Source organism: Oncorhynchus keta, chromosome 5 (genome assembly GCF_023373465.1).
Source record: "Oncorhynchus keta strain PuntledgeMale-10-30-2019 chromosome 5, Oket_V2, whole genome shotgun sequence".
Taxonomy (NCBI): domain Eukaryota; kingdom Metazoa; phylum Chordata; class Actinopteri; order Salmoniformes; family Salmonidae; genus Oncorhynchus; species Oncorhynchus keta.
Window position 1 is genome coordinate 16027062 of NC_068425.1, and position 21727 is coordinate 16048788.

The 21727-nt window shown below is 44.8% G+C and overlaps 2 protein-coding genes across 2 annotated transcripts in view; one reads left to right on the forward strand and one right to left on the reverse strand.

Annotated features, from left to right (window-relative positions):
- Window positions 1–1299: 1299 nt before the first annotated feature.
- Window positions 1300–8605, reverse strand: LOC118384561 (uncharacterized). Its single transcript, XM_035771183.2, has 10 exons — window positions 8303–8605; window positions 7118–7219; window positions 6754–7012; window positions 6509–6633; window positions 6339–6375; window positions 5978–6228; window positions 2257–5741; window positions 1968–2131; window positions 1765–1846; window positions 1300–1487 (listed from the first exon to the last, which is right to left on the reverse strand). Exons 2-10 carry the CDS (start codon window positions 7132–7134, stop codon window positions 1330–1332), a joined length of 4578 nt encoding a protein of 1525 aa, XP_035627076.2. The 5' UTR covers window positions 7135–7219; window positions 8303–8605; the 3' UTR covers window positions 1300–1329.
- An 11682-nt stretch (window positions 8606–20287) lies between these two features.
- The window catches only part of LOC118384562 (carbonic anhydrase-related protein 10-like), a 31153-nt gene continuing 29713 nt past the window's right edge, over window positions 20288–21727 (forward strand). The window contains exon 1 of the mRNA XM_035771185.2: window positions 20288–20624. Coding sequence (XP_035627078.2) covers window positions 20567–20624 — 58 coding nt within the window. The 5' untranslated portion in view covers window positions 20288–20566. The remainder of the gene's footprint in view (window positions 20625–21727) is intronic.

A 21727-nucleotide genomic window follows, 5' to 3' on the forward strand; every position in this document is an offset into this window, starting at 1 on the left:
CATTACTCTTCTCTTCATCCTGGACCATTGGCTGATTGACCTCATGGGGCGATGCTGTTTTTCCTTTTATCCCTTCCATTTGTTAGGGAGATGGGAATAATCATTTACTTTGCCTCACGCTGAGAATATTATTAATAGTGAATCACTGTCCAGGGGGAGTGTACGTGTCTGCCGGTGTGTTTGTTGGGAGGCGTGTGTCAGTCATTTACCCTGTCTTCACAGATGATGAAGCAGCACCAATATAAGCTGTTGACTACTGCTGAATAGAATATGAGGGTTGGTCCCAGATGGTATGTGCAGGGTTAGGGGGCGGATGCCTGTGTCACCGTCAGAGGGAGGCATATTCATGATTCAACAATGTTATCCATCAAAGTGCTGTGGGCTCAGGGTCGTGTGGACAATATTACATTATTAGAATCCTGAGCTGAGCCCTCCGTCGAACAGCTTTCACTGCTCTCTGAACTCATCAGTCAATGTCATCTGTCAAAATGCTAATGTCAATGTGAGTTCTAATACAGACAATTCTGTGAATGTAAGAAATGGCTTGCTATTTGATTTCAGTTACCTGGTTTGAAGTCTACTTCCTTATTGTTTACATATTTGACACTCATTTCCCTATTAAGACTAAAATACCACGAGCAAAGCCTTTGATGTCCTATATTACACACAAACAAATAATCCGTCTGATGTTCCACTCAAACATGCAGACCAAAGATATGATCAACAGGGGTAAAGATTGAGTGAAATTCCATGATGGAGAAAGACATGTGAAGGGTGAAGCTTTGGTGTTGAGAGTGATCCATGTAAATGATGGTAGGATGTGCTGTATACCCTTCGGAAAAGCCACACTGTTCGAGGAATTCCCATTAGGAAGGCTTATAGTTTCGTCACAGTCTTGGCCCATGTGCTCCCCCACACCTACTACAGTCATCGTGTGCATCAAACGTATGAGGCGTCACCCTGTTAATTCTAAGCGATCCAGATGTAAAAACGAATGATGAAGTACTGTTGTTAAACCAGCCATAGACAATAAGCTAGGAGTGGGATGAGTGGGATACTGTGAGAATTATCAGTGCGTCTCAGGAGTCTTAGAGGTGGGTAGCTGGGGATTCCCTATTTGACATTTGGAATATGGGCATGCCACACTGAAGGTAAGGTATCCCTATAAGAAGCAATATTTTGTCTTTATCAGTATTCCACAATCAATGACCATAAAAAGTCTACCACTATAAAGTACTAATAACAAGTACTAATCTTGTTATTTTGCACATACGACTGCTGTAGACACAAAAATAAATGCAGTAATGTTTATTAAAATCAGGCATTTATCTAGTGCTTCTTCCCTGAAGCTCCTCTGAAGGGTCTGGTGATGGCTCGAGAGAGGGCCCGAAACACCCTAACCAGGAAGGGGCATTTACGGGACTGGGGATCCTGTGCAGTAAGTGCAGGTATCAGGTCCTCCATGGGCGGGGAAGCGGAAGGAACCTCTGAAACCAAAAGTGTGCAATGCTGTCATCAAGGCTACTTTGAAGAATCTCAAATATACATATAGTCTGATTTGTTTAACACTTTTTTGGTTACAACATGATTCTATGTGTTATTGTACTATGTAGAAAATAGTAAAACCTGGAGAAAAACCCTTGACTGAGTAGGTGTGTCCAAACGTTTGACTGGTACTGTATCTTTGTTCACTCTTGCCAAGGTTGTTACAAACTGGTCACATGGTGATGAATTAAAATGACATAATCAATGCTTATTACTCACTCAGTGACATATCACTGAAACGTTTTGTTGGCAGTGCTTCCAGTTCAGGGTGCTTCTTGGATTGTCCTTTTCTCTTGAACACCTGTTGACAAAATATATCCTGACATTAGAGCCCTCACAATATCTCATAAGCCCACTGGCTGTGGGATAATTAAATCGCAGCCCTAACTTAAGAGGCAATTCCAAAACACAAAGCTCCCTACCTTGATCCTGATCTTCGGGATGTTAGGAATTTTGAAAAGGAAACGCCACTTCTTGCTATTCTTTTCCCCTCCAGCAGAGCGAGGCGTCACCTCAGCGTTGCCATCAGCTGGGTTAAGGCTCCTGGTGGGGAATTCATCTGGTTGGACTAACCTGGAAACTAATTCTAGGAGAAGTAGAGACGATACATTAGGCACAGTTGAAGTCAGTAAACTTTACACCATAAGAAACAATCTATTGAGCACGTTACAAAAGATTCCTCTACAGAGTTAAAATGGCAATTTAACTTACCATCCTCTGACTTCACTGTGGGCTTGGACACATCAGTCAGGGTGTCCATCACTGTGTTGGTCATTATCCTAGTGACCTGATCCATCGTCTGCCTTACTCCGGTGGAAACGAGTGACACATTTAAACACTGCCCCAGGAGAGTCCTAACAGAATTTTCGGCAAAGCTGTAGGCGAGCTCAAAGGCATCATTCCTTGACAGCTTTTTCAGGGCTGGCTTTGGCAATGCCGGTTCAGAGAAGCTCCTGTGGCCAGCCATGGATTGAAGTTGCCGGCTTATTGTGATCTCCTGAATGAGACCATGGACCTTTGTGATGAGGTCGTCTGACACACCTTGAATGGTTTCAATGGAGACGAGCCTCTCAAGGTTTTCCTCTGCTGAAGTCTTCCTTGATTCGTCCGTCACCAGCATTTCCATTATAGTTTGCAATATAATGTTGGTGTCAGACATGGATGTTGGTATCAGACATGATGGTTGACATACAAGCTCTGCAGGGGAAGAACCCTGGTTCCTCTCATGAGTTGACAAGTATTTTGTCAAGGATTGCTTAGACAGTGATTCTGGCACATCTATTGTGATCAAGCTGTGGGACGCTGTCCCCTTTATCTCATCTGCAGTCAACTGGTCAAGGCTCTCAAGAAGAGAGTCCAACATGTCAGTTGTCTTCTTTCCAACAGATGAATTATTCGAGGCAACAACTCTGCACTTGATCACATTTAGGATCTGGCTGAGGATGTTCTTAGCAGATTTGGTGAAACTCTGCTTAGTGACTGGCACTGTTGAGTCTTGGAGAGCCAAAAGTGGTTGGCAACTTTCACTCAAGAGAGAAAAATCTCCTTTCAAACTGTGATCACTCAACACTGACATGCTCTTGGTGGGTGTCAATGTGAAGGTGTCAAAGTCTTGATTTTCTGTTGACGCGTCACCCTGAGACGCAAGGGATTTAGACCTTTCAACATTGGCTAAACTGTCTTTTGTCAATATCTTCTCACTCCTGACAGATTGAGGTTGCTCCGGGTCATGAGCAGTGTCAGAGGCCTCAAAGTATCCATGTTTCTCCACAGGCATGGAATCCACCATATCTTTGGTTTTGGAGGCTGGCACTGGGGACATGGAGAAGAAGACCTTCAGCCTATCCCTCACTCGGTAGTAGATGTTGTGAGCCACATCCAGGAACTCATCAAAAACTATTTTAGGTATGAGGTGGGACTCTGTATCCATGGTTTCTCTCTCTAGGTCTTCCACAATAATGTTCACAATGTCCGAGGCTGCTGCAAACAGTTGTTGTGAATAGGTAGCAGGCATATTCAGTAGCTCCAAATGGTTGGCCTTGCGAGCAATGAAAACAATTGCAGCTCCAAAGATGGCCTCACTCACGATTTGGTTAGCCTTTGTGTGGAACTCCATACTTAGAATACTCTGGATGGAAATATTAGAGGTTCTGCTGCTGCTAACTGCACTTTGTGGCTGTGTGAGCGAGGAAATCTCACCTGAAATGGGGAGGTCCTCCAACTTTGAGATGAGAGCATCCAACTTCTGGCTGAACTCCAAGAACATATTTAATGTCCTCCCTCCAACAGAAGAAGAACAGTCTTCCTTAGAAGCCTCAACCTTCAGAACTGAGGCCACCTTTTTGATGACCTCTTTAGTGCATGTGTTGAGGGTTGGCTGGTTGTCTGAGATATCACTCAGAGACCTGAAGGACATACCTGAGCTGTTAATACTTGTCTTTTGCACAGGAGAGACCTCCAAACAGGCCTCAGTTGGGAGTGGTCCAGTTGCAGAGAGCTTGGTATTCAGAGGGACGTCTTTTTCCTCAGTGAAATGGTGTAAACTGAACCACTTATTTAGTTTGTCCAGCACATTGGTGTACAGGTTTCGTGAACTTGAATGTACTTCCACCCAGAATTTTTTGCGACCAGATTTTGTGGCTGCTGAGACCTTATTTGCCTCAAATGCCTCATGCAAGTCTCCTAATACGCCATCAAAAAGATCAACCGATGCCGCTGCAATACTTTCAGGGGAAATATGGGCAGATAAGATTTCCTCTAATCTAATAGTGTCGCTTGAAGGGGTTTTGTTCAGATTGGCAAATGTCACATCTTCCTCCTTAAGGCCCTGAATGATGTGAGAAACATCTATGTCCTCAAGACTCTGTGACAGAGAAGATACCAGGTCTCTGGCAGCAAGGTTACCCTGGGAGCCGGCCTCTGTGGCTGGGTTGAGACTCATCTCAATCTCAAGCTCATTTTGAATTGCTTGGCAGGCAGTTGCCACAGCAAATGCTGAGTGAGAGCACAAGAACTTCAAGTCAGAGTCTGAGATGGGCAGAGATGGTGAGTCGTGAGTCATGGACATGGCCCCCAGACTGCTCTCAGAAACAAAGGGTTGGAGTTTTACGGAGACTTGTCTGACCATCTCCCCAGCAACACCGCTGATGTCTATTGATGAGCTGGAGCCGGTGCTCTGTGAATTTAAATGTGTTTGGCTGTCCAAAAGTCCAAGATGATAAAGAACATCACCAAACACAACATCCACAACATCATTCGACAATGCTGTAATTCTGTTGCTAGACAGGAACTTAGCTGGATGCACGTCGTCTGAGGTCCAATCACAAAGGGATTCTTTGGATGAGCACATGGACAAGCTCTGGATTGATGGAGTTGCTGATATGCAGCTTTCATTGGTAGACTCGCCATAGAGTTGTGACATTTTCATTTGAACGGCTTTCACGATCTTGCCCTTGGAGACATTCAACAAGTGGTCTCTGATGGACTGCCTGGAGGAATGTCTACTTGCAGATCTTTGAACTACCATGCTTTGAATTTCAGCAGAAACCGCAGTAAGGAAGTAACTCAAAGGGGTGGTCCGTTCCTGCTCAGTTCTTCCATTGTCTTTAGTCCTGAGGATACTATTAATGATGGTGACTATTACCTGTCCAGCCAGAGGACCCAATATGGCTTCAAGCTCCCCCTCTAATTCAAGCGGAGACTTTTTGGACTGGCGACTGCTGGACTTGCTTCCGTGCGCAATATGCGCCATGGCGTGGGCATACATTGATGCAATTGCCATGCTCAGCATCTCTTGAGCAAACCGAATGCTTGCTGAGTTGCTGCCATGACCTTCAGTTCCCTGATCACAACCCATATGTAGCATTAGCTGAGCTAGCCTGGAGTTGATGACTTTCATCACCATCTCCACAATTTCCATTACCAACCGGGTGTCTGCAGAGACGATGATGGGCATGAGCTTCCTCTGCCTACTCCGGCTGGACGGCAGTACAATCTCACTCAGCGACCTACATGCTCCACTGTGGACTATTTGATTGAAAACACAGCTCTGAGACAGGCCAAACACAGACCTGAGTGGTTCTGAGCAGGGTCTGTCCTTCACCTCTCTATTGTCCCCCTCAGGTGTAGAGAGATATGTGAACTTTCCGGGGATCAAGTCTTCATCGTCCTCTTCACTCAGCAAAGAGGTCATGGACCTAGAGAATTCACACAACAGAGACATAGTAACAAAAATGTCCATGGCGTTTTGGACTCAACCTCATTATTATTACTACTGAAAAGGAAGTAAACCAATAAATATTTTAGAGCGCTTGTATCCATCTAAGCAGTATCTCTCACTAAGTGGGGCTGGTTATTGGTACACATGGTGAGGGGTATGGGAGTAATGTGTGAGGGTAGAACTTCTTGGAGGGAAGTGGATAGTGGTGCTTACCTGTGAGTGGAGGGGAAAGGTGTAGGTGTGCTCCAGGAAGTTTTAGAGCTGGTGCTCCTACTCCTACTTAATCGCACAGTGCGGGAAAGAGAAGTTACTGCCTCCTCACTTCCTGATCCAGGAGAGCCTGGCAACTCAGTCAGCTCTATCTGCATGGTGAGGTCAAGGGCTGGAACCACAACTGTCGATTTGATCTTCTTCACCCATGTGACAATGTCCATGCACTTGGCAGTAAACTCATCTCTGGTTAACTGCAATGAACATATAGAGAAGTAAGACACTGTACTGATATAATGACTTAGAGCCATGTGATTACTCACCATTTAACTAACCAAGCAGACAGGAACTGACTTTAACTCACCTTGGCACGCATATTCTCACTCAACAGATTCCAGTGTCTGAAAAGTAAATAAAAGATACCTTTTCTAATGGGGAACATATCTAGGAAGCCCAGTTGAGTTGGGCATCTAAAAGATTTATAATACAACCAACCAGTCAAGGGGAGAATAGGAAAGCCACAGAGCAACATACTTGTCAGTCATGTCCTGCACAAAGGTGGAGAGGTCTGGGGAGCTTCTTTGCCGCCTGACAAGGCTGTCCTGGGACGTTGCAACCTGGGGGGCCGTGGGCGTGGTGGTGAAGGTCACATCAGTATCCTGGGGACGAGAGGAAGTACAGTTAGGCTGGAATTCAATCGACTCTAGTACTCTGTCCTCCCAAACACACACACACAATGCAACTAGTAGATTAGATTGAGAGGTGACTACAGTCCTCACCTCCAGTTCCAGGTCTCCAGAGTTGAGTAGAGAAGTCTGGTGTGGCTCTTGTACATGGGATGGGCCGGCTGTCTCTAGATCAGCCTGCATCTCACTTTCTATTTCAGCCTCTAGTGACTGGGTTGGGTCAGCTGACTTCAGATCAGCCTCCTGCATCTCTGCATCTGGTTCAGCCGCTATTGACTGAGTTGGGCTGGCTATTTCTTGATCAGCAAAGAATTGGGCCAGGCTCCCAGTATCAGGCTGATCTTTTTCATATCTGTGCAGAGGAAAATAATCTCTCTATGATCACTGGGACCTAGCCATAATGTCTATATAGACCTTTGACCTATGTGTGAATGGATAATTTGTGTAAATTACGTACCTGACTTCATCCTGCATGTCATCAGCAATATTGATAGGGTCCTCAAGAGGCTGTGATTCCAATGTCTATGAGGGCGAGGTCATCACTTTTGACCTCTGACCCCTGAAAGACATCAGAAAGAACTGTACATGCCTCACCTTTAGCCATCTCGTTGGTCTCATCTTATCTATAGTGAAGGCGAGGTTATATCCTTTGACCTATTGCAACTCTTTCACCAGAGAGGAAGAGGCAAAGCGAGGGTTTACTTTACCCAAAATTTGTCAGCGAAAATAAGACCACGAAGTGAAGAATTTGTATGGAGGTCAATGAGAGTATTGAACTTGAACAACAAAAAATGTCATTGGTAATTTGCTGCGTGATGATTATTTGATCGAATAGAAGTTTAGTAATGGTTAGGTTGTTTGGAATGCACTGATATAAGGGGACACTCGTGGCATTTCAGCAACTTTGTAAAAAATTACTTTATTTTTTGTGCCTGTTGTTCACACATGCATCTCCACTCTCCTTGGCTAGAATGGTCATACCTGATCTCACCCCCTCCCGCCTGCCTTCCAGGATATCTATTTCCATTGTGTGGCCACTCAACTACCGTGTCAATATAACTGATCATCTTTGCTTGCACCCAACCTAAGGGTCATAACCTTTGACCCCCTGAAGTCATTAGAAAGTTGGCCTACATGCTACATCTAGCCTATCTTTACAGTAGCCTATGACTGGTCTATTACTTAAATGTTTTGGTCAATGACAGCCTATAGGCTACCTTTTAACCCAGATAAATGAATACAATTGGATGTTATCCTGCTGTAAAATCTGTATAATGATTCTTCTTCTCATTTACAATAATCACAGCATTGAAAATAAAGTAACATACCTCAGATACTTTACTCTCCATGTCTTTTCCTTGTAAAAATAAGTGAATGCGCATCCAATTGATTAACACTAGGTCGTCCAGTCAACAACGAAGATAAGACTGATCCAACCAGTTTTTCTGTTCAGTTTTAAACCTCATCAATTATGACGTAACAATGTTATGAGCATTTTACGCAATGGCAAATGCACCCCCGATGCAACGCTTTGTTTTATGGCCTACACATTGAAAGTACTGAATTTAAATGGAAGTTCTGGGGGTGGTAGGCCCATGTTTTGCAAAACAACACAAAAGGTGATACACTAAGTTTTACATACCATAACGTCGCAGTTGAGCTGAAACTATCCTTCTATAAGATAATGAGAGTTTTTGAATAAGGTCGAACGGTACACCAGTATCTATCTGTACGTTAGAGCTATCGTCGTCATCTCTAACGCACAGGTACTGGGGCAGGTCGCAGGTATAGTTACATCCCTGCTCTGATGACTCCTGTAATTCAACCAGATATAAGGAGAACAAGCCAATAAACTATAACTGCACAGTCACAATACCTATTACTGACCATCTATGTTCACCCTAAAATCCATAGTCATACCCAATCATTAACATCGGTTCAATAAACTCTGCCCAGCCTATATAGAGGACTTCAATAAATAAGGGTGGTACCTAAAAAACGAATTTAAGGACATATTGCCCTCTTGTGGTTAGTAAAGATAATGACGTGATCCCAGTCTTCAAAAGTTTCTGACACCAAACTCTCGCGAGGCTCGGTCCAGAAGTACCGCTATGAAATGAACACAACAGACTAATAGTCTGTTTTTATGATTTAAACCTGTCTAGCGGAACCCCTCGCCAACAGCCAATGAAATTGCAGGGCACCAAATACAAATCAACAGAAATCTCATAAATCAAATGTCTCAAACATACAAGTTTTAGGCACCATTTTAATGGATCTTTGAGGTTATTGACCTTTGGCCGAGTTTTTAATCTATAACAGATAGTGGATAATAAATAAAAAAATGTATTTGAATACTGTACTTTGTTTCAAAGCATTGTTCCAAAGTAATTTAGCAAATTCAACCTGATCAAATAATCTGTATAAGAAGGAGGAAAATAGGAATGTACTATAATTTGTTTAGTGGATTCCCACCCACAAACCTGCTTTACAACATACACTATATATTTTTAAAAAGTATGTGGACACACCTTGAAATGAGTGGATTCAGCTATTTCAGGCACACACATTGGTGACAGGTGTCTAAACACACAGCCATGCAATCTCCATAGACACACATTGGCAGTAGAATGGCCTTACTGAAGAGCTCAGTGACTTTCATCGTGACACCGTCATAGGATGCCACCTTTCCAACAAGTTAGTTTGTCAAATTTCTGCCATGCTAAAGAAGCCCCAGTCAACTGTAAGTGCTGTTATTGTGAAGTGGAAACATCTAGGAGCAACAATGGCTCAGCTGCGAAGTGGTAGGCCACACAAGCTCACAGAACGGGACCCCCGAGTGCTGAAGCACGTTGAGCGTAAAAATTGTCTGTCCTTGGTTGCAACGATAACTACAGAGTTCCAAACCGCCTCTGGAATCAATGTCATCACAAAAACAGTTTTGTCGGGAGCTTCATGAAATGGGTTTCATGGCCGAGCAGCCGCATACAAGCCTAAGATCACAATGTGCAATGCCAAGCGTCGGTTGGAGTGGTGCAAAGCTTGCCTCCATTGGCGTAATGAATCACGCTTCACCATCTGACAGTCCGTCGGACGAGTCAGGATTTGCCAGATGCTAGGAGAACGCTACCTGCCTGAATGTATAGTGCCAACTGTAAAGTTTGGTGGAAGAGGAATAATGGTCTGGGACTGTTTTTCATGGTTTGGTCTAGGCCCATTAGCTCCTGTGAAGGGAAATCTTAACGCTACAGCTTACAATGAATGACATTCTAGATAATACTGTGCCTCCAACTTTGTGGCAACAGTTTAGGGAATGCCCTTTCCTGTTTCAGTATGACAATGCCCTTGTACACAAAGCGAGGTCCATACAGAAATGGTTTGTCGCGATCGCTGAGGAAGAACTTGACTGGCCTGCACAGAGCCATGACTTTAACCCCATCGAACACCTTTGGAATGAATTGGAACGCTGACTGCAAGCCAGGCCTAATCGCCCAACATCTATGCCTGACCTCACTAATGCTCTTGTGGCTGAATGGAAGCAAGTCCACGCAGCAATGTTCCAACATCTAGTGGAAAGCCTTCCCAGAAGAGTCGAGGCTGTCATAGCAACAAACGGGGGACCAACTCCATAATAATGCCCATGATTTTGGAATGAGATGTTCGACGAGTGTCCACATACTTTTGGTCATGTAGTGTACATTAGGCCTACATGTCATAAAGTATATGGCATACTGGAGGCATACTTTCAGCTCTGTTTTGAAACCTTGTACGCCTACGCATGATGCCCATTTTGCAAACAATTACTTTGAAAAATCATGGAGAAACATTCAAGAAATTCACAAAACGTTAAGAGTCTGTTCATTTGTACTATGACACATTTGTTGTTAATTATTGCCTTCTTTGATAATAAGAATTTGTGTTGTTCATCTCAGCAGACAGTTCAGAAGTCTCACTCTAGTTGTAGGGGAGAAGTATGTTGTGAAGAAGAAACATAACATTCTAGAATGGTTGAGGAGGAATGACATCAACTGTGAACCGATATGTGGATCAAATTGTCAGATACCCCTGGATTTCTCCTCCTCTCATGGCAGCAAAATGAACTGCATGAAATGTATTCAACTTAACAGTGTGAAACTGAATTAAATGTAGACAGTCACATGAGTAAGAGGTTTCCAAGTGTAAAGAACACAACCTTCATGATTGTTTGGAGTTCTTTGTTGATTATCTTTTCATATTGAAACAATCAGAGCGTGTCACACATAGCACTGCTCGGTTCAGCAGGTGGACAAAGGGCTGCAGTGACCATGCTCGTGTCTTCATTAGATGGGCATGGATGACCTGCTGGACTGCCTCCTGTATGTGCGTGTGGTGTCTGAGTCCACCTGGTAAGCACAGACAGATACCGTGTATTATCGTACAGTAAATATATACATTAGAACACAAGTAGAGAGCAAGTAGGTTCAGGGAAAGAAATCTTAAATATGTATTTAGCAGTAAGGAAATGCATTGATTTTGATAGCACGTTATAACCCACAATTATCATTGCACCCTCACACACACCCTCACACACACACACACACACACACACACACACACACACACACACACACACACACACACACACACACACACACACACACACACACACACACACACACACACACACACACACACTTCCCCTTTTAAAGAAGTTGCCTGTCATCCAGACAAAACGATTGAGACCATAAAGGGACCCAGTGTAGGCTTTGGAGAGGTCCAGAGTTGGTTAACCGACAGAGTGGAGGTGGAGGGCTTTCTCTCTCACAGACGACTAGGGTGTCTTCACAGCAGCCGGGGTCATGGAAGAGGTCAGCACCATAGACAAGCAGTAAAATCACATTACAAAAAACATAAAAATACACCTTATGGAACAGCGGGGACTGTGAAGAGACACACAGAGGCACAGACACACTCATACACACACACATGATAACGTACGCACTACATACACACACATGTACACATGGATTTTGGTTTGGAGATATGTGTGGTAATAGAGTAGTGGCCTGAGGGCACACATCTAATGGGTGTGAAATGTAATGGCATGTTTTTAAAATTTTGGTAGACCCCAGGAAGAGTACCTGCTGCCTTGGCAGGAACTAATGGGGATCCATAATAAATATAAATGCATCCTGTATTAATTCCTATGCTCAGTAATAATTTTGTCATTGTTTATCCACAGTTCACTGGCAGTGAACTGTGCATTATTGCAGTAATTTACACTCATTACAACCTCTGTTTCCTGTATCATTTCCTTTGTCTTTGATCAGATTGACAATCGGCGTCTTTCTGAGGAGTCGCAGAGAGATGCGACCAATCCCTACCCCATCTACAGTGTCATAGAGAAATACTGCTTCATAAATGGACCTATGGAAGGTCCATATGTGTGTGTGTGTGTACTTAGTGCAAGTTGACACATGACAGTCATTAACTACTTGATTAATTGAATTGCTTTTTGTGAAGGCAAATATACACTGAGTGTCCAAAACATTAGGAAAATTGAGTTGCACCCCCTTTTGCCCTCAGAGCAGCCTCAATTTCTCTGGGCATGGACTCTACAAGGTGGTGAAAGTGTTCCACAGGGATGCTGGCCCATGTTGACTGCAAAGCGTCCCACAGTTTTGTCAAGGCTAGATGGCCTTTGGGTGGTGGACCATTCTTGATACACACAGGAAACTGTTGAGCGTGAAAAATCCAGCAGCATTGCAGTTCTTGACCCACTCAAACTGGTGCTCCTCGGGTTGAGAGCCAGACCCTGTCCCCCGGTGCGAACACGGGGGCCTCACTGCGGTGACGGTCAGCGCTCTTCTTCTGCCGTCCACTCTCCTGACATAGTGATTCCTGGACGGCCCTCCAGGTCTCCTTAGAGCGCTGCACCCACTCCACCGCAGGAGCCTCGGTCTGGCTCTGATGCCATGGTGCCAGAACCGGCTGGTACTCCAACACGCACTGAAACGGTGACATGTTGGTAGAGGAGTGGCGTAGTGAGTTCTGGGCCATTTCAGCCCAGGGGACGTATCTCGCCCACTCCCCCGTCCGGTCCTGGCAATACGACCGCAGAAATCTACCCACCTCCTGGTTCACTCTCTCCACCTGCCCATTACTCTCCGGGTGATACCCCGAGGTCAGGCTGACAGAGACCCCCAGACGTTCCACACTCGGGATGTGAACTGGGGACCCCGATCAGAAACGATGTCCTCTGGCACCCCGTAATGCCGGAAGACGTAGGTGAACAGAGCCTCCGCAGTCTGTAGGGCCGTAGGGAGACCGGGCAACGGGATAAGACGGCAGGACTTAGAGAACCGATCCACAACGACCAGGATCGTCGTGTCTCCCTGAGACAGGGGAAGATCAGTGAGAAAGTCCACCGATAGATAGGACCACGGCTGTTGTGCAACGGGGAGGGGTTGTAACTTCCCTCGTGGCAAGTGCCTAGGAGCCTTGCTCTGGGCGCACACTGAACAGGAGGAGACATATAATCGCACGTCCTTAACTAAGGTGGGCCACCAGTACTTCCCCCTAAGACCCCGCACTGTCCTCGAAATCCCTGGGTGACCCGACGAGGGTAGACTATGAGCCCACCAAATCAATTGATCACGAACAGCGAGCGGCACGTACCTACGACCCTCCGGGCACTGTGGAGGCACAGGTTCCCCCCTTAGCACCCGCTCGATGTCCGTGTCCACCTCCCATACTACCGGTGCCACCAGCCTAGCCGCCGGAATGATAGGAGTAGGATCAATGGACCGGTCCTCGGTGTCGTAGAGACGGGACAGTGCGTCGGCCTTAGTGTTAAGGGAACCTGGTCTATACAAGATCGTGAATCTAAATCTGGTGAAATACATGGCCCACCTTGTCTGACGAGGATTCAGTCTCCTAGCTGCTCGGATATACTCCAGGTTACGGTGGTGAGTCCAGATGAGGAAAGGGTGCTTAGCCCCCTCGAGCCAGTGTCTCCACACCTTCAGGGCTTTAACCACAGCCAACAACTCCCTGTCCCCCACATCATAGTTTTGCTCCGCCGGCCTGAGCTTCTTCAAAAAAAAAAGTATGGGGGCGGAGCTTAGGTGGTGCACCCGAGCGCTGTGAGAGCACGGCTCCAACCCCAGCCTCGGATGCGTCCACCTCCACTATGAACGCCACTATGAACGTGAGGTAATGGGAGCCGCCACCTGACCAAAACCCTGGATAAACCTCCGGTAGTAATTGGTAAACCCTAAGAACCGCTGCACCACCTTTACCGTGGTCGGAGTCGTCCAATTACGCACGGCCTTGACGCGGTCACACTCCATCACCACCCCCGAGGTGGAAATGCGATAACCCAGGAAGGAAACGGCTCGTTTGGAAAACTCACATTTCTCCGCCTTCACGTATAGGTCACCCAAGAACCTTGCGCACCAGAGACACATGCGCGGTGTGTGTAGCGGAGTAGATCAAAATATCGTCAATATACACCACCACACCCTGTCCGTGCAGGTCCCTGAGAATCTCGTCGACGAAGGATTGAAAGATGGCTGGAGCATTCTTTAACCCATATGGCATGACGAGGTACTCCTAATGGCCTGATGTGGTACTGAATGCAGTTTTCCACTTATCTCCCTCCCGAATACGCACTAGATTATACGTGCTCCTGAGGTCCAGTTTCGTGAAGAACCGCGCCTCGTGAAATGATTCCACCGCAGTAGCAATAAGAGGTAGTGGGTAACTAAAACCCACAGTGATGGAATTGAGACCTCGATAATCAATGCACGGACGCAAACCACCCTCCTTTTTCTTCACGAATAAAAGAAACTCGAGGAGACGGGTGACATGGAGGGCCGAATGTACCCCTGTCCCAGAGCTTCCGTGACATATGTCTCCATAGCCAACGTCTCCTCCTGGGACAAAGGGTACACGTGACTCCTTGGCAGTGCAGCGTTTAGCTGGAGGTTTATCACGCAATCCCCCTGTCGATGGGGTGGTAATTGGGTCACCTTCTTTTTACTGAAGGCGATTGCCAAATCGGCATACTCAGCGGGAATGCGCACGGTGGAAACCTGGTCTGGACTCTCCACCGTCTTCACACTGATGGAAACTCCTACACACCTGCCTGAACATTCATCAGACCACCCCTGGAGAGCTCCCTGTCTCCATGAAATCCTAGGATTGTGAATAGCCAGCCAGGGAACCCCCAGCACCACCGGAAACGCAGGTGAATCGATAAGGAACAGACTAATCCGCTCCTTATGATCCCCCTGCGTAATCATCTCCAGTGGAACCGTGGCCTCCCTCCCTCACCAGCCCTGACCCTAACGGTCGACTATCTAAGGAGTGCACGGGGAAGGGGGGGTCTACCTGTACTAACGGAATCCTCAACCTCTGGGCGAGTCCGCGATCTATAAAGTTCCTAGCTGCGCCTGAATCGACTAGCGCCTTATGCTGGAGAGAAGGAGAAAACTTAAGGAAACAAATTAATGAAAACATGTGACCAACAGGAAGCTCTGGGTGAGTGTGGTGCTGACTCACCTGGGGTGACCGAGAAGTGTTCTGCCTGCCCTCTCAACTCCCAGATGGACTCCTCCAGCACAGACCCTCTCCGGCCACAGCTGGTGGAGGAGGAGCCTCCTCCTCCGGTCTCCCTAGATGCAGCCCTCCCTAGCTCCATAGGTATGGGAGCGGGAGAGCCAGGAGGTGGAACAGACAGGACCATTTCAGAGCGTCCGCAAGCAGCCAGCAGATTGTCTAGCCGGATCGACAGGTCTATAAGCTCGTCCAGGGTGAGCGAAGTGTCCCGACAAGCCAGCTCCCTGCGGACGTCCTCTCTCAGGCTACACCTGTAATGTTCTATCAGGGCCCTGTCGTTCCACCCCGCTCCAAGGTTCCCTGCCTGAGATGGAACAATCTCTCACCTGCCCCTCGGCCCTCCGGAGGGTGATCGAACACGGCCCGGAAACGGAGGGTGAACTCCGGGTAGTGGCCCCTCGCCGAGTCGGGCCCGTTCCAGACGGCATTGGCCAACTCCAGGGCTCTACCCGTCAAGCAAGAGACGAGGACACTCAACCTCTCCTCGTCCGAGGGAGCCGGCCGAACTGTGGCCAGGTAAAGCTGGAGTTGGAGCAGGAATCCCTGGCACCCCGCTGCCGCTCCATCGTACTCCCTCGGAGGCGCAATACGCAGGGCGCTGGTACCGGATACCGCTGGAGGAGGTTGTAGCGTTGCAGGTGGGAGGGTTGGAGGGGAAGTAGGGAGACCACTCCTCTCCCAGCGGTCCATCCTCTCCATCATCTGATCCATCGCTGATCCGATGCGATAGAAGATGGCCGTGTGATGAAGGACATGCTCCTCCATCGTGGTGAGAGGGGTGGTCGCTGCTCCTGCTGACTCCATTGTAGTGGTGCGGGCTTCTGTAACGCTCGAAGAGTGATGGGTGTGGAGTCAGGCGCAGAGAGCAGAGGATTCGGGAAAAACTCTTTAATGTCCAACTGAAATAGCGTACAAACGGGTAACACCGAACACAGGCATAAAACACTCTACCCAAGTACAAACTGGTACATACGCCGGACAGCGAAAAAACCCAACAATAAACAGGAACACCTGTTGACATAACATCAAACAAAAAGGGGAAAAAGGGATCGGTGGCAGCTTATATATTTTTTTATTTAACCTTTATTTAACTAGGCAAGTCAGTTAAGAACAAATTCTTATTTACAATAACGGCCTCCCAGGGCCATACCCTAACTCGGACAACTGTGGGCCAATTGTGCGCCACCTATGGGACTCCCAATCACGGCCGGTTGTGATACAGCCTGGAATCGGAACCAAGGTCTGTAGTGATGCCTCTATCACTGAGATGGAGTGCCTTTGACCACTGTGACACTCGGGAGCCCACGATATCAATATTGTTTGATCAATATAAGCAAAGAATATCATGATATCAGTTGATCTTTTCTGTTAACCTACACTATTATGCAACAAAAAAAAACATATGACTGTTCTGCATGCACAAATTCCTCCCACAGAACTTTTAGATAGGGCTTTACCTGTACAGAGCACATGCCCCTTAAAAAAACTATCTATAATATCTAATATATCTAAATATCTAATATCTAAAATCTATACAGTTTTTGTCCTTGTTGTTCTGAAGCCACATCTCGCAAGTCGTCGTTAAATTCGTATTAAATATGTGTAATTTAATTAGCTCTTACGATGTGGCCATCTATTGCTTCTATGTAACTAAATAATCCGTCAAGTTTGTTCAACTAAGTCTGTGACCACGGTTGCAGATTTTTTGTTTTGAGTACCTGCTCCCCAAATGGTCTGTGCACCGTAGGTTTACGCTCCTAGAACATTCACTCCTGGCCCAGGTGGCAATTAGCGAGCAGTTCTCTGCCCAGAGACATTTGCAATGTTTTTTTTTGTAAACCGATGTCAAAATCGTATCGGAAAATCTAAATGATCGATAGATTTTCCATATTGGTGCCCATCTCTAATAGATCATACATAGATACATTATGTTGCACTTTTACGTGTTATAGTTAGTGTTGGTCCTGTTATAAATACTATGTAACAGATACATGAACACCTGTGATAAATATGTATGTTCTTCAATGGTGATGTCACTAATTACAGATATATTGGGATGTGCTTTGGCAGATGAAAGACCCCACCTCTTTAAGGAATACCTAGGATAGGATAAAGTAATCCTTCTCACCCCCCTTAAAAGATTTAGATGCACTATTGTAAAGTGGCTGTTCCACTGGATGTCATAAGGTGAATGCACCAATTTGTAAGTCGCTCTGGATAAGAGCGTCTGCTGAATGACTTAAATGTAAATGTAAATGTAATGAAAAGGAGATCACAACCGACTGGATTAAAGGTATTACTCTGTGCTCTTAGATTGGTACAGAGGGAGAGAAACAATTAGAATAAATGAAAGGACAAAAATAACAAATATTATTTGTCATCTGGAACAAAAATAATTTGGAATATATTTATCCCAGCGCTATCCCGTGTCCAAATGTGACACCCGCGGCCTAGATGGTTCAGCCACATTCAAGTCTTCATCCGAAATGGCACAGTATTCCCCTATGTAGTGCACTAGTCCCTGGTTCTCGGTCTAAAGTAAAGCACTATAGGGAGTAGTGTGCCATTTGGGACGCACCCTAATACCTTCTTTACCCACAGAATGTGATGTACTCCAGGGACTATTAAAAAAGGCGACAGTGTGACAAATGAAAAAGACCATCCAAAGGACTGCTACGTGTCTGAGTGCAACCGAGTGACCCCACCATCATATACATGCCCCTCTTCAATATGTAGAATTGTAAAGGTATGTCATCTCATTCTATGCTTTCCTTCTCTTTGTGTATCCTTTCTTTGCTTGATGTGTCTGATCCTGATGTTTCTTATCACGTCTCTAGGTGAGGAGGAAATAAAAAAGGAGATGGTTGAGTACACCACATTTGTACTGTCTTACACTGTAGGGAAGATGTAACACCTTCTAGAAAAGGCATCTGCAAACATGAGAAACAATAAGGGGAAAATCCTCAGGGAGATTGAGAAGGCTATCAAGCGCAGGCAAGAAAATAAGTGAATTTCATATGTAACAATGAAATGGCTATTGAATTACTAGCCTGCAGTTAGAATATTAGTATTGACATTAGTGGCAACATGAGCAACATGAGTTCTCATAGGAACCCATAGTTAACAGTGGCCCCAAACTCCAGTCTGTCATACAGTATAGGCCTAACCCTTAGTCCAACACCTGATCCAGTGGAAAGCTGACTACCAATTATAGGGTACCAACAATAATTGTTTTCTCAACTCAATTATATCCAAGCCCTATAGGTGTTACAGTGGGACTATGTACAGTATAGTCTACAATGGGTGGAATACCTCCATGTTTGTATATCAGCAAACATTTTTCCTGGAGATCAACTAGCTAAGTACAACCACCAGATGTCTCTAAGTGTTCACATTATCCATTCATTTGCATTGAATTTATTTTCTAGCTATGTGGGAAATTATGAAATGTATCTACATGTATCTACATTTTTCCAAATATTATGGGCTAGGTAGTTAGGTAGGGATTAAGTTATATTGTTGTATTGTGTAGGCCTGTCATGATTTGTGGGTATCATAAGCACAGATTTAATCACACAAATTAAAACTTGTAGCCTCATAAATATGGCCATTTGGCAATACATTACAAACTGCCAAAACGTAGGCTACATGCCCTTCCTGTTAAGATGCATTACTACATGAATTAATAAAAGTAAAGAATACAGATTCAGAGTAGCTTATCTATTGACTGATCATCATTCTTTTTTCACACCTTGCTGGCATGTCACTGTCTCATGGCAACATGGTCTCAGAGTATTTCGTATTATTTTATACGGAAATCCGAGACACTACATTTAGTATGATATGTTTCCTTTCGTATGGTATGTATTCATTTGTGGATGTCCATCATCCATGTTGTATGATATGTTACAAATGACAATTTGTATGAGTTTGGAGTGTGACTGTTTGAGGTTGTGGACATGTGTCTTTTATACTGATAACAAGTTCAAACAGGTGCCATTAATACAGGGCACGAGTGGAGGACAGAGGAGCCTCTTAAAGAAGAAGTTACAGGTCTGTGAGAGCCAGAAATCTTGCTTGTTTGTAGGTGAACAAATACTTATTTTCCACCATAATTTGCAAATAAATTCATTAAAAATCATACAATGTGATTCTTTTCTCATTTTATCTGACATAGTTGAAGTCGACCTATGATGAAAATTACAGGACTCTCTCATATTTTTAAGTGGGAGAACTTGCACAATTGGTAGCTGACTAAATACTTTTTTGCCTCACTGTATATAGCCTTGTCGATTTGACAATGTTTAAATTGAAATGGTGCTTGGTGTAACTCTGTGGTTCTAAATCAGTAGTTGTTTAGTAAACTGTTGAAAACATTAACACGCTTGACCATGCTGCAGGTCACATAACTGCTTGTTACATGCTATATTTTCTCTGTGGACTTCACTGGACAGATGTTGCTCTCCGGTTTTGTGACGAAACTAACATATGTGTATTTGAAATTATTTCCGCCACTGTGTGACTGTTGTCTTTTTCTTGTCACTGCCTTATTGTATATCATGGTGGCGTATGAACGAATAGCTTATAAAGCAAACAATGCAATTTTCACGTAATATGGCTTTTGTACTGCCTTGGCTTCCTCAGTAATATTACCCATGCACCGCTAATGAGTAGTTGCAAAGTACCTAAAAATAAGTAAGTAGTTGCTAATTAGTTCAAATGCAAAAGCTGTCTGTGATAAGATTTGACCATGTAACCTTTGAGTTGCTAGACTTTTGCGTTATGTCACTCAACCACCACGACCAACCACTTTCCTTTCGTTTTTGCCTTAAGTAACCTACTATCTTATATAAGCATACCAAACATAAAGTATTGTACTAATTTGAGTGTCCCGTACTTACGTTTACTATGCTACGTCTAGTCCACGAGATCAGTCTGCCCATGGTGATGGTCTGCGGCACGCAGTGACAAGTTGAGTCCACTCAAAGATAGCCAGTCATGTAGCTTTAGTTCGTACTCGGTCTTCAAACACATTAAATGGCGAAGCGAACGACGGCATCGTGTCGTAATTATAGATGTTTTTATTTTATTGCTCATATTACAACGTGTTTTGAGCGGTAGTGGTTTTTGACGCGCGTTCTTTTGGCATACCATTTTGGCAGAGCGCGCCCCACTCTGAAAGTGACACCTTGGATCGTTGACGGATTGGGGAAAATGCCTCATCAAAGTTTGTCATCGTTAAGAACTCAAACTTTACAATTAATATATTTAAGCTTTTGCAAAATTAACTTGGAATGAATGAAGAATGCATATCGTTTGGGAAATATTTTTGATTTTTCAAGCATATTTCATCTGTACATCAGGTAAGCCTTGAAGCCTGCGGTTATTAAATGTAATTAATGAGATGAAGTGATGAACTTCAGGGCTTGAACAAAGCACAGAATATTGTAACACTTAAATGTATTTGGATAAGGAAATACAGAATAGTCTTCTGTTGATGATACGGTTGCAACTGTAAACCGTGCAATGTAGGGCACGGGTGTTGCAGCTGTCTACCAATAATTGTTTCAATGTAGGTTTAAGCATGACGAGTCTTTAAAGGTCAATAAAGCAAATCTTTGCTCCACTTGCGCGTGAGTTGGCAACACAATTACTGTAATCGTTGATTATCTAGCCATTCTCGTGAATCTTAGTCACAATATTATATAATACGCTATTTGTGTTTAGGATTATAGATTTTTTTTTGTCCCGCCCCCAATTTGGTACAAATGAGAGAACGTTTTACAAAATCTCTCTGCGCCTGTAAAATTTGTAATGCTGAGATTAGATTCAACATTAGGCGTTGCTCTTTACATGTTGCATGGATATCATTATTACCCACATCTTACATCATCCTAGGAGGCCTCTTTCCCAAAATAAGCTATGACAGAGACTCATTTGTCAATAAACATACTTGAAAAGTTCCATCTAATTTCTGTTCTTATTTACATCTGCCAGACAGCAATAAATTGTATATTATGTTCTTACCATCATGACCGCTGACATGATGTTTAGTGTGAAGAACAGCTGACTGTGGGGCTTGACCCCAAGATCCAGAAGTGCAGAGGGCAAGTGATGTACCACAAAACCCTGGGCCTGTGATAGAGGCAGTAGAACCACTCACATAAACAGTGTTTCAGTATTCTCTCCCTTCGAGACTTGTCCATTCGCACAGAGCACCGTCTGCAAACCAGGGCCCTAGAAACCTCCGGAATGATCCCATTGCTGCCTGCCACCAATGTAGCAAGAGAGTAAGAGCGAGGACAACTGACAGGGGGCACGCTCCCCAGATCCTGTGTGGTGCAGAGGCAGGTGATCTACCACCTGTACCACAACAACTTGGCCTTAGGGCAATTCATAGGATTTGGGATCTAAATTTGTTCCCCTCCATTAAGTATGATATGTTATGAATGGAATAGCTGTCGTA

What these genes read in the sequence shown, in the direction of transcription:
- LOC118384561 (XM_035771183.2), bottom strand. An exon ending in GTGAGAATATGCGTGCCAAG is followed by an intron (nt 6,229 to 6,338) that starts GTGAGTTAAAGT and finishes TGTTCATTGCAG; the next exon opens with TTAACCAGAGATGAGTTTAC. An exon ending in TTTCAGTGATATGTCACTGA is followed by an intron (nt 1,488 to 1,764) that starts GTGAGTAATAAG and finishes TTTTGGTTTCAG; the next exon opens with AGGTTCCTTCCGCTTCCCCG.